Below are 16,835 nucleotides of genomic sequence, written 5' to 3'. Positions count from 1 at the left end.
TTAAATTTAAGACACAGTAGACAAGAAGTCTTCATGATGGGAAACATGAGGTGCATTATGAAGCCTTAATTTTAAGAGATTTAAAATTCTACTGAATGTTTGGCAACACATGGAGAAAATGTTTATCCTCTCTATCCTTCTCTTTTGTTACAGTGAGACAGAAGAAGCGACTCTTCATATCCTGGGCGTGTCTGTAGAGGACAGTGGTGTGTATACCTGTGTCGCCACAAATGTAGCAGGCTCTGTCACCTCCTCTGCCAGCCTCAGAGTCTCAGGTGAGAGTCCGGTCATGGTATAAAATATTTAACTATTCACTTGCCAGTGAATGTGTATGTTCAACTATTAATGTGTACACTACTATTGTGTTGTTCTTTGTAGCACCTGGAGGAATGTTTTGTCAGTCTAAAGCTTAATTATTTGGTACATTGTGGTACTTAAACAGGATTGAGAACAGAATCAGGTTTTTCTGAACTGTTAAAACTGTAAACATTAATTGACCTTCTACAAACAAAGCAGCAAAAAAAGTTTACTGGCAAATTTACATAATCCATTCTGACTACAATGTATGTTCTCAGGAACACCTGATGATGGCAGTGAAGTCCTTTGGAAAAGCAGCTTTGAGTCCCACTACACAGAGATCACTGAGCTAGGAAGGTAAGAATGTACCGATAAAACCCGGTTGATTTTAACTCTCACTGTTTGACTGTAATGTTATGTTCCTTTACCACATCAAAGCCAATGAATTATCAGTATTACTGACATGACTACCAGTGGCAGTAATAGTGGTAGTGGTAACTGGCTGAGGAGGAATTTAAATTTCTTGTTAACTGACTACAATTCCTGCTTTCTAATAACGTGCTCTAGATTGTTCTGTATCATCCCCCACTGATTTTGCCTGTTTCAACCAGTTCACGAAGATATACTACAGATACAGTGAATGTGAAAGATGCCACACAAATGTTAAATAGGTACTATATCATTTCTGCTCCCCAGGGGCCGGTTCTCAGTGACTAAGCGCTGCGACCAGAGAGGGAGTAAACGGACGGTTGCAGCGAAACACGTCAACAAGAAGCTGCTGCGTCGAGAACAGGTGCTGCAGGAGATCAGACTACTGCAGACTCTGGACCATCCCAACCTGGTCAGGCTGCTGGACACGTATGAGACGGCCAACAGCTACGTACTTGTGCTAGAGATGTAAGTACAGTAATGTGTCCAGGCTCCCCGTCTGATTGAAAAATAAATGTTAAAAGAAAGAAAAGTCACTAATGACAAGTGCATTATGTGTTTCTGTTTTCAGGGCAGACCAGGGGCGTTTCCTGGACTATATAGTGAGCTGGGGCAATCTGACGGAGGAAAAGGTGGCACTGTATCTCAGAGATATTCTGGAAGCTCTCCACTACCTGCACAGCTGGAGGATAGCACACCTTGATCTCAAAGTAAATACATATTCATTCAACAGTGTAGAAATAAAGGACAAGTAGAATAATAGATTAGTCAATCAACTGAAAATGAATTGAATATTTTCCAGTTTCCTTAATCTAATCTTATTGTAAAATGTTCACATCTTTTTAAGTTGAGTAAAACAACCTAAGTATCACAAGAGTCAGCTAAACACTTAAAACAATAATATAATATTGTTTTTTATAATAAAAAATATATTTGGCCCAGTGGATGTGCTAGTGTTGGGAAAGATGTTTCTCTGGGTGAAACATCAATGTCTTTCTCCTGCTCCCGCAGCCTGAAAACATCGTGGTGGAACATGCGTCCTCCCAGCCGGTGATCAAGCTGACAGACTTTGGTGAAGCCGTTTATCTGAATCCTCCCTCCTCCTACATCCACCCTCTCCTGGGGAGCCCAGAGTTCTCTGCTCCTGAGCTGGTCCTGGGTCAGCCTGCCTCACTGATGTCTGACCTCTGGAGCTTAGGTCTGTAACCAAGTATAAGTAGTTTGTAACTAGCAGCCATATGTAACTTTAGTTTGTAATAATCAGAGGTGGAAGAAGTAAAATTCCAATTTTCACTTCAGTAAATTACAAAAGTTACACACATCCCATCAATTACTGTTGCTACCTAATTGACTCACTCACCCGTTAATTGATTAATTTACTGGTGTATTGACTGGATGGTCTACAGGGGTGGTGACCTACGTTGTACTAAGCGGCGCCTCTCCCTTCCTGGATGAGAGCTTGGAGGAGACATGTCTGAACATCTGTCGCCTGGACTTCAGCTTCCCAGAAGACTACTTCCAGGGTGTGAGTCCAGCTGCCAGGGACTTTGTCTGCCTGCTACTCCAGGGTGAGCCAGAGCGAAGGCTTTCTGCAGCGTCCTGCCTGCAGGAGCCCTGGCTCCAGCCTCGTGGTGTGACCAACAGAGACACCACCTTAAATCATACGCAGCCATCTCCAAACCATCACACCTCACATCTGGACACCTCCAGACTCATTTCCTTCATCGAGAGACGGAAACACCAGAACGATGTTCGTCCCATCGGCACCATTAAGGCCTTCCTTCAGAGCCGCCTGCTCAACCACATCTAACAAGTCACTGGGTACACGTGACCACAACATGCACTATAGGTTGTACTGTAAGGAATCCCTTCCTGTCCAGCAGGTTAACTCAGTTCAGTTGATCTGTGTTAAAACCCTACTGAGAGGACCACCAGCAACATTACCACAATGATCCCCTCTTCCCTCACCAAGCCACAAAAGTCCTGCTGCTGCTGACTGACTGACCTCTGCTGATAAACCCTTTGACTCTCCCCCACCTCCCCCTTAACCTTGGCATATTGTCATTATGCCTGCACAACAAATGAACTGTTGGAATTTGTTTGAGATTCCAAACCTTGACCTAGCAGGGAGAAAACCAAGCTTTCTCTACAAGCCGGCGTGAGCGAGTCTCGTGCTGTGGACAGTGTTAAACAGAGAAAATAGAATACTGTATATTAAGAGTAATTCAGGCTGCTTTCGGTTGAACACAAGACAATGTTTTGTTTTTTTTTGTAACGAGAGATTACTTTTTGTAAATGAAACCATGTACAGTGAGGAAACAGAGAACTGTCTTTATTCATACCTTTTGGAAAACAAAGGTGAGTTAGTAAGTAGAAAGAAAACAAGAGAACTGAGACGTTTGGCACCCATCAGCAGGGTCCACTTATTCGAGAATAAGATGAAGACCAAAACCATGTTTGCCAGAAACACATTGTAGTTACATTCAGTGCAATAGTTTGCTTATCTTTATGCCCCCGTTCAGTTTGAAAGGTGAAATCATTTCAGTTTGTGACACAAACTAAATTAACTTGAACAAGTATTAAAGCTATTCGGCAAAGCTTCTCAGATCTCTACCTGCATCCGCCTTATTTGTAAATAACGTATTCCTGCCTTTCATTCTCATTTTGAAGAATTTGTCTCAGATAAACAAAAGCTATTTCATTTGCTGAGTATTAGTGAGTCCGTGCTGTCGCTCCCTGCGGACCCTCAGCAGCTGGATCTCACTTCTGAACAAACCGCTACTAGAAATGCACTCGTATTTTGCATCAATTCCCATGTGCAATGTTGCAGCTTTAACATTTATGCAACTATTTATGAAGACTTGTGTTGTAGCCGTATTCTTAAAAAGGCATGTACGTACCTGGTACTGCAATAGATGTCTGTATTGTGTTAACTCTTATGTATTAAGTTCAGTATTAATATCTGCAAAACCCCCAGACAGGAGGAGGGTTTTGGGAAATAATGTATAAAAATGTGTATCTATAAAATATAGGCACTTATGCTTTCATTTTGTCATTGTTATGTTTTTATTTTCTGTAACAAAACCAAAGTTGACTATGCTTTCTTTTCCTGCTAAAATGTGTGTTTGTTTGTTTTTTAGTTTTTTTTTTATGATTTCTCATGTTAAGTTATAATGTTCCACACTGAACCCAGGCGTATGAGTGTTTACAAAGGTTCAGTCTGGCTTTATTTATTCTTATTGTAATAAGAAATTGTTTGGTGGTTTATTGCTGAAAAAAAAAACTAATATTTCACTTGTCTTCTTTTTAAAGCTGTGCACAAAGTGGTTTGCTGTGTGAGTTTGTTTGGCTTTTGTGGGTAGATTCTGGTGTATGTCGCTAGATTTCTTTTAGCATCTCAGTTTGACGTCATGAGACAGAATTGGTTGGCAATTTTTATGAGGAATGCATCTGGAAAAATGTCTCATTGTGGCCCATTTACCATGGATTTAAAAAGATTGGAGAAAGCATTATGCATTTTAGGACAAAATACCAACAGTTCAAATATATCCCTTTGATAAATACCACTCAGCATGAACAGGTCTGTCATGAAAGAGATCTCTTATACAGTTATTTTCTTTTGAACGTGTTAAGTAAAGAAGTTGTTGAAACTTCTTTTTTTTTAAGTGCCAGTTGAGTGAGTCGACCTAGAGAGGTGGGTGAAACAAAAAAAACGTGCATTGCTTCTTATTTTGTTTGAAGGTTGTTACTGTCAGTTAATCTGTTAAAAAAGTCAATAACATGTTGAGTTCATGACTCCTGTTGGTCTGTACAGTGTAAGTCTCTAATTTTGTGTCATTTTATTTATTGGTGTGGATCTGGGTTTCCCAAAATCATGCCATTAATCCATTTATTGAATTCTCTCAAAGCCTATTCAGTGAAGAATATGATTGAAGAAAAAAATGACTTTGAGAAACCCAGCCTATATATGATGTAAAGATGTACAGAGAGGGTCGGGCAGTTTGCCCTCACCCAGGATGTAAACCTCATAACTGTCATATTTTAAATACACATAGAACAAGACTGCAGCAATGTCATTTTGAATGTCTTCTTATGACTTATTTTTACTTTTGCATGTATATTTCTTTGTACAGAAGATTGTGTTTACATGTTACTCAGTGTTGTAAATATTTTATTTTGTCCTCTGTTATTTTGCCATTAAACGTACAAGGAACAACTAACTGGTGTCACTCCGCGTGCACATACAGGATACACACATACACCCACATATGAAAATGTACAGTAGTTATTCTAGAAACTATTGTTATTCATTCATCATTTCGCATAACTTCTGAGGGCTAGAAGGCGAGACGATAGTGTATTCCTGGCATGAGTAGAAGGCAGGGGGAAAAACCCTGAACAAGTCAGCAGTTATTAAAAATTAATGAAAATGGGAATGATAAACAGATTCACTACTGCGACACAAAGGCTAACTTTAAACTGAATATTTTATTGTTTTCATTTCAAACTAGAATCCGTGAGAAAAGCAAAACATCAGCTTCACACATGGTCTTTCGCTCATGCATAAAAGGTGCGCGTGATACAGTTGATATTTAGACTAACGAGGGGAAATCCTGTTCCCAAAAATGAAAAGCAAGATAAGATGAAAAAACAAGAAGATGTGTACTGTAAAGTGAATGTGTTTACTATGGTGAAGATATGTACCTGTGATAACCCATAAAAAAAACCCAAAGAGGGGGTGTTGCTGATCTTATCTGTCCTCTGCAGATGTTGCTGCTGTGCATGAATTAGTAGACCATTGTGTGATTGCAAAGAACAATTTCCCCGACGTCTTTAATCCACTTCTTTCTCATGCTTTCATGATATGTTATCATCCTTTTGTATGAGATTTGTTAGAAGAAATCACAGAGGAAGTCATTGTTAAACTGTAGTCTTGTTCAAATACTGACAATACTGAGTTGTGTTATTTACTTTAACCTATAACTAACAGTTGATCTGCCAATGTACCTTTCACCAAGAGTACCTGTGTCTCTGCAGGTGGCTTTAACTGTGTACAAACTTTGTTTGGGAAAAAAGAGAAGAAAGGAAAAAAAAGAGAACTCTTTAAGAGGTGTGAAATCCATTTTGTTTTTCTTAGTAGCAGAAGCAGCATACGTTTTGCATGAAACCACAGGACATATCTGTACAATCTCTACACGCAATCCTGTGATCAAAATCTCATGCAAGAGCTGTTAAGTGTAAAGGTGGTGCATGCATAGTGTTTTTCTGTTTGTCACCTTTCTGTGCTCCATTGTGACAGTTAATCTATGGTAGCTTCTGGGCATGCTTCTGTCTCCTTCACCCACTGAATTCAGCATTCACTCATACACAGAAATCCCTGTCTGACTTTTTTTCATGGTTTCAACAAGTGAAACCCTGAGAAAAGTTGAATGACAGACACATTGAGTAATCTACGCCTTGAATGCAGACACATTGAGTAATCTACGCCTACCTCAATTAGCAAAAAGGACTTCTCAGTTCTCTTCGAAGAATACACACTGATAACAAACAGATAACCATTTTAACCTACAGTGCAGTCAGGTTCTGCAAGACCACTAGATGGCACTGACGAACTGATGTTGTGTTTAATGTTGATGATCACACACTCATGAAACAATCGGTGGATTCTCTCACATTCTGGAAAACAACAGAAACCAACCAGTTTCCATCCGACAGGTGACAGTATAAAGGGTTTTACTGCAATGGCTACATTGATAACACTTGGGAAAACCGTTGTTTGTTTGTTTGCAAATTACTGCATTCTGTTTTTATTTACGTTTTACACAGTGTCCCACCTTTTTGGGAATCTGGCGTTGCACTTTGGGCACCACATCAAGTCAAATCTGTCATCCTGTCTGTTTAAAAGCTTGAATATAAGCTGAAACAGTGTCCTGTCCCCTTAACAGTGCAGGGTAAGTCCCTCAACTCCTCTCATTGTCTAGTTTCAGAAGTGTTGACAATTTCCTTAGAGTGAAAGAATGATTATTCAAATCAAGTTAGATAAATTACTTTCTACTGTCTTACTAATTGCAGAATTGCAAAGCAGGCAGTTCTCGGGAATCCAACGGTTCCTTTCTTATCAGAAATTTCTGTAATTATACAAGAGGCACTCAACTAATGGTAATGCTTTTGGTTTTCCATGATCAGAGATACATTTGCCCTTTATTTATTTATTTATTTATTTTTTAAATCTGCTTGTTGTTGTTTGCTTTGTTTAAACCTGTTTTGCCTGATATGAAGATCTGTCCTCTTAACCCTCCCCTCTCTAATGAGGACTGCAATGAGAGTCATCTTTTAGCTTTTGTTATCCTTAATGACTGTATTTTATGACTGGGCAATTGTCTTTACATTTAGTATCGTTGAACCACAATATCCGAATAGACTGTCTGAAAAACTATGTTGTTATCAGTGATGTTTCTCTTGATTGGCCCATTTCTTATCCGACCAACAGGCTCTGTCCTGTTGTCCTTGGAGATGCCTCCTTTCTTGTGCTACTCTCTTTCGTGGGGTCCCCCAGGGGTCTACTACTATATACATGCTATCCATGCATAGACATAATTCATTTTCATTATTGACATTATTACATTATTTTAATTGCTACATGGATGATACACAACTGTACATCTTTATGGAGTCTGCTACTACTAATGTGTTTTTTTATTATATCCTGCCTTGTTGCCTCTACCGTCTAGTCAGGACGCCTTATCTAATAATGTAAAAAATATATATATATATTTTTGACTCAGAATGGTGTTTTGATGCTCAGGTAACTACTTCATTAGTGCAGTCCTGCTCTGTCCAACTGAAACATTTAAATAAGATCAAGTCATTCCTTCTTTTCTGCAGAGCTAGTAAAAGGTGATCCATGCTTTTATCCAAAGATGATATACAGAACACACAAAATGCTGCTGCCAGGCTTTAAACAAGTTTAAACAATTGACAGCATCACATCAACCCTCGCTGCCCTTCACTGGTTGCCTGAGGATCTCAGACAGTCACACTCAGTGTCCTCTTTTAAATGTATTCTTAAAACTCATTCAAACTCAAACTGATGGGATTTATTGATGAAGGATCTCTGGTCATCCAGGTCATGGTAATTCTAAGTGCTATATCGTAGGACGTGTCCAGTTGCCTACGATATAGCACTTACAATGATGGGATTTGTTGTATTTTTTTTTCTTGCTTTATGATTGTATTTTTTTAACTTTGTTTTTATTCTGAAGGATTTGATATTTTCTCGCACCCTGCCACCTCACACAGATGAACCAACATGATAAGAGAGGTGTTGAGAAGCTGCGTTGATATCAAGTCTTTCTCCATGGACCAGATGCTTCTTTGAGAGCCTGCAACCTACATGTGCCTAAAGTGCACCCTTCCTGCTGTTTAACATCATCTACCGTACAGATCAGAGACACTTCTGTGCAGTGAACAGCATCTCATCTCACAAGTCACCACTGGAGCCCGTTGTTCAATGTTCAGATGATCAGGCCTCTTACATTAACCCATCCAGGTTTCTAGGGAGGAATTACTCCAAACAGATGAGCGGACTCAGTGGATTGTTTGATTTCTAATCATGACAAGCACACTGTCATGACTGAGGCTAAGGAAGTGGGTGTCACCAGGATGTAGCAGAATCAGTGCCCCCTCTACTACTGATGACAATGCTAAGAAAAATTAAATAGGGGACGAAAATATAATCCACATAAAGACAACGAGGACCATGCAATAAAACATCAGAACACATCAGTGAACAGAAAACAAACAAAGAATTTATCACATATTTTGGGTATTTTATTGAAAGAAGGCAGGGACTTAATATGATACATTTTCACATTTCACATGACAACAGTATTACAAAAATATCTGCTTGTGTTGCTGCATCCAGACACTGTATATCAGCATGGTTGCTGTGACTTTAAAAGCAGTAACAACAAAAATATATTTCAAATCACAACTTGACAATAGAATAAAATACAATCGAGTAGAAAAACATGATAAGAATAACAAATCAGTATAAGATACTGCAATACCACTGATAATATCATGACAGGAAATGTCATACATATGATGTAATTCAGCAAAAGATAATGTTCAAGCCTGCATTACAAATGGAGTTGAAAATACATGAGCATATACCAGACAGGGAGGCTCTAATAAAAGACACTATCTTGTGGTATCATGATTTGGTGTGTATGCACCTTGACCCACTAGAAACTACTTAAGTGTCAGGATTAAATTTTGATCTTTTTAAAGCACAACTTGTCAAATGTAATGCATCTGCTAACTACAAACAAAACTCATTCAGCCATAACAATGTTATGTGTTGAAAAGTTGTATGTTGAAGTAAACATGTATGTAACGCTGTGATCCTTCCCTCTCACTGAAGTTACATAGTGCAGAATCAAGTGATGGGGGGCGGAGTGGCTGAGACAGAGACACCATTCACCTTATTAAAAGACACTGTACCATCACAATAATGTTGAAGCTGTTGTTTTAAGGTGAAAAAGTAACATAATGTTGCTTTAAGTTTAAGACTGTCTAGAGTCACCCAACTTTACGAAAGTGCAAAACTGAATCAATATAAAAACTGGCATGTAATACAACAAGTCAAAGTAAATCATTAGTCCACAAGTATAATTCATACATAAATTCATCACATTGTTCTCCTCAAAACTTCGCCTCAGAACTTTTTTGATGAAATGCAGCAGAATGCTTTCAAAATTTGACAGTCAAATGCTCATTTGTGCACACAGACTGCAAAGGCGAAACTGACGACTCGCTTATGTACTTCCTCTTAAGGTTGTGGTTTCAGTGAGGATGAGATTAGGTGCAAATCTGCTGCTACGGATGCTATGAAGCCTGCAGAACAAAGGTTGTCAGGTGCACTGGAAGCTTTATGCTATGCAACACTTTGTTCTACGCAAAACGGATGCAGTTGGACGATTGGTCATCATGTGCAAATGAAAGTTGCGTAAAGCTGTTTCCCCTTATTGAAGGTGAGGAGATGTTCGGTGTCTAAGTTTCTTTTGGCAGCTGATGATAAAATGAGGCTGCTGACGCCTGTGATGCTGACGTTGCTGACAGCTGTTGTAGGTGACACAGTTTCTCACTCTCAATCACACACGTGATCAAAAAAAGGGGAAACAAAATTAAATTCAAAACAATAACTGACCTAAAATTGCCGGAGCAGATACAATCTCTTTTAGAAAAAATAAAAATCTCAAGTATCTAAAATATATTCACTGCACAATTCCACTGTACATTTGTTCACCAAAATATTCTACTAGATGTGAGAATTACAAAGGTTCAATCTTTCTGACGTAACAGGAAATGTCTTCAATGTGGAGATGGTAGATCAACACACCATAACCACTTCCCCCACTTCACACAGCCGTGCTCCTCTCATCCACACTGGTGGTCTGAGAGTAGGCCGACCCGATTCTGTCCTGGGGCAGGTAGACCTTTATCACCCGGCACAGTCTGCAGGGTGTCCTGTTTATCAATCTCAGCAGGTGCCTCCTGAACTTCTCCCCGACAAACACATACAGGATGGGGTTGAGGCAGCTGTGAGAGTAGGCGACGGCCTCGGTGACTTGTAAAGCCAGTCGGATGGCCTTGCTGCTCTCGCATTCGGTATAGACTTGTAATAGCTCCAGTGCGCTGAAGAACGATGCGATGTTGTAGGGTATCCAGCAGCAGAAGAAGACAGCCACCACCACGAGAACTAAACGGATGGCCTGTTTCTTGGATGACTGGCTGTACAGCAGTCTCCACACGATCTGGGAGTAGCAGAAGCCCATGATGACAAACGGGATGAACAGACCCAAAATGTTCATTTTGAAAAGGCTGAACACCCTCCAGAAGTGAGAGTTGGCTAGACCTCTATTCTCCGAATCAGCTCCGGGGTATGCTGGGAAGCAATGAGTTATATTACCTCTGCTCTTCTCACTGAGAAAGACCAGGTCAGGGAAAGAAGCCAAAAATCCAGCCACCCATGTAATAGCAGCTGCGATCAATCCAAAGAATCTTGTCCGTGCTCTCATAGCGTAAACAGCGTGCACTACAGCCAAGTAGCGGTCGATGCTCATCAGACTGATGAAGAAGATCCCGCAGTAAAAAGCAATCTGATAAACACCCAGGACGATTTTGCACATAGCATCCCCGAACAGCCACTGATCGCGGGCTTGGTGGGCGAGGAAGGGAAGGGAACACACCAGGAGAAGGTCAGCCACAGCCAGGTTGAGGAGGCACACGTCGGTCATGCTGCGGAGTCTCGCCCCGCAAGTAATGACCCAGATGACCAGAGAATTACCCAGAAGGCCAATGAGGAAGAAGATGGAGTAGAGGGTTGGAAGAAAACTGGCCCCGTGAGGCTCATACCGACAGAGACCGTAGCCCTCTAAACTTTCATAGTCATAGTAATATTCTGTGAAGTTTAGAGTGAAGCCATCCATGAAGGACTCTGTTGTAGAGCTGGTGAAAAACAGAGAAACAAAACCAGAAAAGGGAAATGAACGATTATGAAGTCCCTTTTATTTCTTTGTTTTTTTAATCTACAACAATCATTATTAAGATATATTTTAAAAACAAACTGTACGAGCTGTGAGGAGCGGAATAAAACCTCCTAAATGAAACCTTTTCACTGAGACAAGCTGCACTGTCAAAACAAACAAGCAACAAGAATGCAGTTGTGAAATTCCTCCACTAAGATAGGAGCAGTGAAGTGAGGCAGTGGGCGCCAGCGAGGCACAGACAGACAAAGATACATCACATTGACTTTATGACAGCAAGAACAAGAAAAGGTGTTGTGTGAGTCAGCTGTAGCTTTCATCTTACCTCGGTATGTCTTCTATGGGCGTATTCACACTTAAGCCACTGAAAGCACCGACAGAAGGGGTGGTGGTGGCCATCGTCAGCCGCCTGGAAAACATTGAAACACATGACCTACTTTGTGAAGAAAAAAGAAAAAAGAAAAACTACACACACCCTGTCCAGTTTTACATTCCTATCTGCAGCCCTGACACAGTTTGCATGTTTTTCATGACAGAGCTGAATCCACATTAAAGAATTCCTCTAAAAATTTCTGCTGTTTAAGTTTAGGTAACATATAGTAAGCACATACACCGATCAGGCATAACATTATGACCACCTGCCCAATATTGTGAAGGTTCCCCATGTGCAGCCAAAACAGCTCTGACCTGTCAAGACATGGACTTAAGACCTCTGAGGGTGTCCTGTGGCATCTGGCACCAGGGCGTTTTATAGTGGATCCTCTGGGTCCTGTATGTGCGGGGGTGGGGCCTCCATGGATCAGCCTGCTCCAGCACATCTTACAGATACTCGATCAGATTGGGATCTAAGGAATTTGGAGGCCCGGTCAACACCTTGGGCCCTTTATTATGTTCCTCGAGCTGTTCCTGAGCAGTGTTTGCAGTGTGTCAGAGCACATTGTCTTGCTGGGGGGCCACTGCCATCGGGTAGTGTTGTTGTGGCTGATCAGTGTATGTCTTCTACAGTGGGATATGTTTTATATGTCGTATATGTATGTCAATCTCCACAGCAATCAGGCATATTATGAATGAACAGAAGCAAGAAACAATCAGTTCTTCAAGGCAAAGGGCTCGCTTACATGAGTTATAACCCTCTGTTTGTCACAGCTTTGATGCACAGTGTTGATGAGCATAGTCCTGTCATGATTTTAGTTATTGGTTAGTTATTTCCTGTTTTGTAGTTATACATCCTCTTGTGTCTTGTTGTCACTTTCCACCACTGTCACAAATATGCAAACAGGGACCCAAACGCAAGTCACACAGGCAGGCGGGTAACGGAGCAAAAAGCAAACTTTATTAACGGTTAAAACATGTGAAAGTCCAAAAATCCAAATTCAGAAATGTGAGCATCAAAAAAAGCAGGCAGCAGAACAGTAGGTCTAAGAGCAAAAAAACAAAAACAAAGTACAAAGGAATAACACAAGGAATTCGGAAGGGAAATGCAGGAGCAAAAACAGACAAACCAACGAAGAGTGAGGGAACAACACAGGCTTCAGTCCAAACTAAACTAACCAGGGCATGAGGTGCAGGTGGAGAGACACTGGAAACAGTGCAGTGCTCATGAGGATGATGTCAAAATCAGACTGGGGAGGAGCACAGGAGGGAAACAGCACACTGGGAACAGAGGTGAGCAGGAGGTGGAAAGTGATAACAAGACACAAGAGGATATATAACTCCAGAATAAAACAGGAAATAACTGATCAATAACCAAAATCGTGACAACTCCATAAAATAGTTTGTTAGCGTTCTTTGTGTTTAGTGGTCAGATCTACAAATCTTTGTGGTTTGTTTTGTTTGGCTAACATACATCACACAAATATTTCAGCACATGTGTAAGGGTGCAGCTTATTAAGGCTTTTATAGTCTATTTTTTTTTTTACCAGTACACAGGTGTTTATTTGTATATTTGGTGTCTGAAGAGTTAGTATATTGTGCAAAGTCGCCACAGAAAAAAGACGCCTGCAGGTTGTTCTAGCAATCTGTAGACAGTGTTGGTGGTTTACTTGTGTCGGGTTGTATATCTAAGAAAGTCTAAAAGTGATCGAATGATGCACTGAGCTGATGTCGTCACAGCAGAAGATGTCTTTTTTTTTCAAGTCAGTGCTGATGAGTCGTCCTGAGGCGTTGCCTGCTCTGTGTTTCTTCAGTAGAGAAGACAATGCTGGATAAGGCAACAAAATGTATGATGTACAATATGGTAATAACAATGCTTTGATTGCTTTTTTTTATTTTCAACCTTTAGAAAGTTTCCGCACCCCTGACAGCTGCCCGGTGCAAGTTTTAAAGTGTTTAAAGCAGATGCTAGTTTGCATCAACATCTGTCCCTATGTAGAAGGGCTTTAATGAGAGTAGGAAATCAATCCACATAGATAAAAAGACATCAAACTGAGTTGTTGCCAAATTACAGGACTTGGAAGCTCTCTTAAAAATGGCAATGTTCGCTTCAAATTTAAATGGAATACACAGCGAGATCCATTACCGTGCTCCTTCCACAGAAAAAAACGTCCGAGCAAAAGATGTTTTGCAGAATGGAACTTTACAAATTGCAACTGAAAGATGCTCTGGTGGATCTACTGCAGCTCTGTAAACTCCTGATCCATTTGTAGAGTTTATGCATTTAAAGGGGCACTATGTAGTTTTGGAGAAGAAATTCAAACTTAGAATTTACAATATCAATGAGGTAATAATACAAACTCATGAAAATTATTTTTTCCATAACTGAATAAACAAGCTGTTCTTAGAGGGAAATAAGGTCCCCAGAACACTGTTTGAAGCTAAAAAGGTGGCAGGGTCCGCCAAATTTAAACATATGAAGGTCAGCTCAAACTTGAGTTCAGTTTGTTTATTTAGTCATGAAAACAAATAGTCTGCTTATTTAGTTTGTTTAGGCATACAAAAATCAATCAATGAAGATCTTTCTTTTCTAGTTAAAATGTCTTCCCAAAAACTACATAGTGCACCTTTAACAACAAGCTTTACATAATGAAAATCCATAATGTCTCAGTACTGTTGTGGTCCGTGTAGAATTGACTGATGAACACAATATCATAAGTCTTTCCTTCAGATCTATTTTAAACATAAATGTGCACAAGCATAGATTTGCTGTCCCATGGGTCCAAAGCAGGACAAGCATAAGTCAGGACAAATGCCCTGAGACTATAAGCTGCCTTTAACTGCTGCACACGCTGCATACTGTATATCTTAATGCATTCATTTTACTCTGTTAATACCGTTTTATCTTAGCGTATTAATATACACCCCTCACTGTTATTTATGCATCTCTATAAAAATTCACTCTGAACTCTACTTCTGGTTAGATGCTGAACTGTATCTGTTGCCTCAGTACTTTCAAAACATTGAAACTTATCAAATCTAATATGGATCCAAATACTTTAAACTATCCAAATACAGCAAACATTACTGAAAGTATTTTTTTTTACCTCCCTTTTACTGATTTTCTTTAAAAAGGCAAAGTCACTGAAGTATGAATGTAGTATTAATACCATCGCTCTGCCTTTAAAAGTCATATAGTAAGTACGATAAAAGCACTCAGTCAGCTGATTTCTTACAATATGCTTGAATTGTATTGCTCATAAACACAAATGACTGGTCCTTGTGTAAGGTTAGTGTTAGTCGATTCTTTTCAAAACCTGTTGAGCTCATCATCCACTAACAATTGTACAGCTAATTTCAGTGACCATTCTGTTTTCAGTATGCCTGTGTCTCTATTTTCACTCTGACACAGTAGTATTGAAATGTCAGTTGTGTTGTTAAGGGCTGTAGATTTATCATAAATAGACATGTTGGATATGACACTTAAAAGCATGTATGTAAAAGTGAAGAAAAAAAAAAAAACCTTTACCTGATAGTGGTGTTCATTGTGGATCACGAGACGCACAGGTGGATGGCCAAGTCAAAGAAATGATCAACGGTGAATCCAATTTGATCATGTGCAGTACACAGGAAATGAGTTGGTTTTAACACTACAAAAGAAAGGGTGTAAAAGTGTGCAACCTTGCGAAACAGTGTTACTCCCACCCCCTAACCAAACTTCAGGGGGCTTGCGGGTGTGCATATGAGAGAGGATGGTTTAGTACTTCCTGAGGATGCTTGCGAAACGTTCATATAAGAGCCACAGAGCCTGCGGATACACGGAACCACAGGTCCACATCTGCATGCTCTAATAGCTGCAGGCTGACTCCGGTCAGACCAGCAGGCACCCACAACTGGAGGCTTGCAGAACTATGCACGCAGGCTTGTGCTTTTCTGAGGAAGTGATACTACTGATGCAGCCGGTGAGGTCTAGACTGGCAGCAGTTTTAACAGAGAGAATAGGAAGCAAATTACTTTCTCTCTGCAAGATAACATTTTGACTAATATCTAAGGCTCAAACTGAGATGTGACTATTGCATTCCACAGAACTTACCACGTGTTACGTATCATTTTGAATAAATCAGTAGGAGAACTGAAGGTGCGAATGACCAAACACTGGCCTGTTAGTCAGGGAGGTTGTTGTCATATGACACAGAGTACTGCTCACTGCACACTTCTTTTCAAATAAATACACGCTGCCGAGAAAGACGGCCTGAAACTCATCCAAGTAGTCTCATATGTCAGATATCTCCTCAACTCTACCTTATGCTTCAAACAAGGGAAAGAAGTGATGCAAATAACCAAATACAATCAGGGTATAAGAAATTGCCTAATATTTTCAGCAGCAAACGTTTATATGAATTCAATGGTTATCCCCCGACTTAACACACTGTATGACTAGCTGGAGTCAAGCAAAGGTACAACACTTCTCTCTGTGTACAAGCAGGCACTCAAAATGCGAGACAGAAAACCACTGCAGCACTTCTGGTAAATACAACATCCTGACAGTGCAATACACTGACAGCATACTTTTATTAAGCAGAAAAATTCTAACAGCAGATCTTGAGTGTAATCGCTAATGTTTTTAACCATAGGCTCTGATAGGACTCTACCCAATAAAAAGGTGGATGCTGGGGTGGTGATGGCAAGCTGTCAAGTGGCAGCAGTGTGTGACAGAGAATAGCTGTGATTTGGGGTCAGACTGATTGGTAATGTTGATTCAATCAGCAGGCTGTCAGCTGGTTACAGCTGTAGTGTATGACTTCCTATCCTGTGTGAGCTAACGCTAAGCTTCATTTTCTGTAAGAGCCTCTTAATTGTGGAACACCTGAAACAAGAAACTGGGCCAACACCCAACCTTCACACAAAGTCTCACAAAGGCCTGACTGTCTTGTGCAGCCTGCCTTCTCTCTCGGTCACCACAGCAAAGAAGATGTCGTGTGGCTTGAGCACCACTTGACGACGCCTTGGCCTGCTGAGTCGTCCTCCCTGACTCACATTCTTCACTTTATATAATCTACTTGTGTCAGATATTCTGTCAATGAAATGTGTGTACTCTTTTGTGTTCTGAACATGCAAATAAAATAAAATTGATGTGATTGGATTTTGAAAATCTACAAAATACATTGCTCATAGTATTATAATGAT

The 16,835-nt window shown here is 40.2% G+C and overlaps 2 protein-coding genes across 2 annotated transcripts in view; one reads left to right on the top strand and one right to left on the bottom strand.

Annotated features, from left to right (window-relative positions):
- The window catches only part of triob (trio Rho guanine nucleotide exchange factor b), a 70,127-nt gene extending 65,235 nt beyond the window's left edge, over positions 1 to 4,892 (top strand). The window contains exons 55-60 of the mRNA XM_073485436.1: positions 154 to 275; positions 576 to 654; positions 994 to 1,194; positions 1,298 to 1,436; positions 1,738 to 1,924; positions 2,133 to 4,892. Of these exons, the coding sequence (XP_073341537.1) occupies positions 154 to 275; positions 576 to 654; positions 994 to 1,194; positions 1,298 to 1,436; positions 1,738 to 1,924; positions 2,133 to 2,536 (1,132 nt within the window). The 3' untranslated portion in view covers positions 2,537 to 4,892. The remainder of the gene's footprint in view (positions 1 to 153; positions 276 to 575; positions 655 to 993; positions 1,195 to 1,297; positions 1,437 to 1,737; positions 1,925 to 2,132) is intronic.
- Positions 4,893 to 8,559: 3,667 nt separating this feature from the next.
- Positions 8,560 to 15,233, bottom strand: ccr8.2 (chemokine (C-C motif) receptor 8.2). Its single transcript, XM_073485582.1, has 3 exons — positions 15,178 to 15,233; positions 11,602 to 11,685; positions 8,560 to 11,238 (listed from the first exon to the last, which is right to left on the bottom strand). The coding sequence occupies exons 1-3, from the start codon at positions 15,192 to 15,194 to the stop codon at positions 10,149 to 10,151; spliced, it is 1,191 nt and encodes a 396-aa protein (XP_073341683.1). The 5' UTR covers positions 15,195 to 15,233; the 3' UTR covers positions 8,560 to 10,148.
- Positions 15,234 to 16,835: the final 1,602 nt, after the last annotated feature.

This window comes from Pagrus major, chromosome 17, assembly GCF_040436345.1.
Source record: "Pagrus major chromosome 17, Pma_NU_1.0".
Taxonomy (NCBI): domain Eukaryota; kingdom Metazoa; phylum Chordata; class Actinopteri; order Spariformes; family Sparidae; genus Pagrus; species Pagrus major.
The sequence above is the reverse complement of the archived record's forward strand: the minus strand, read 5'-3'. Positions and strand labels throughout refer to the sequence as shown.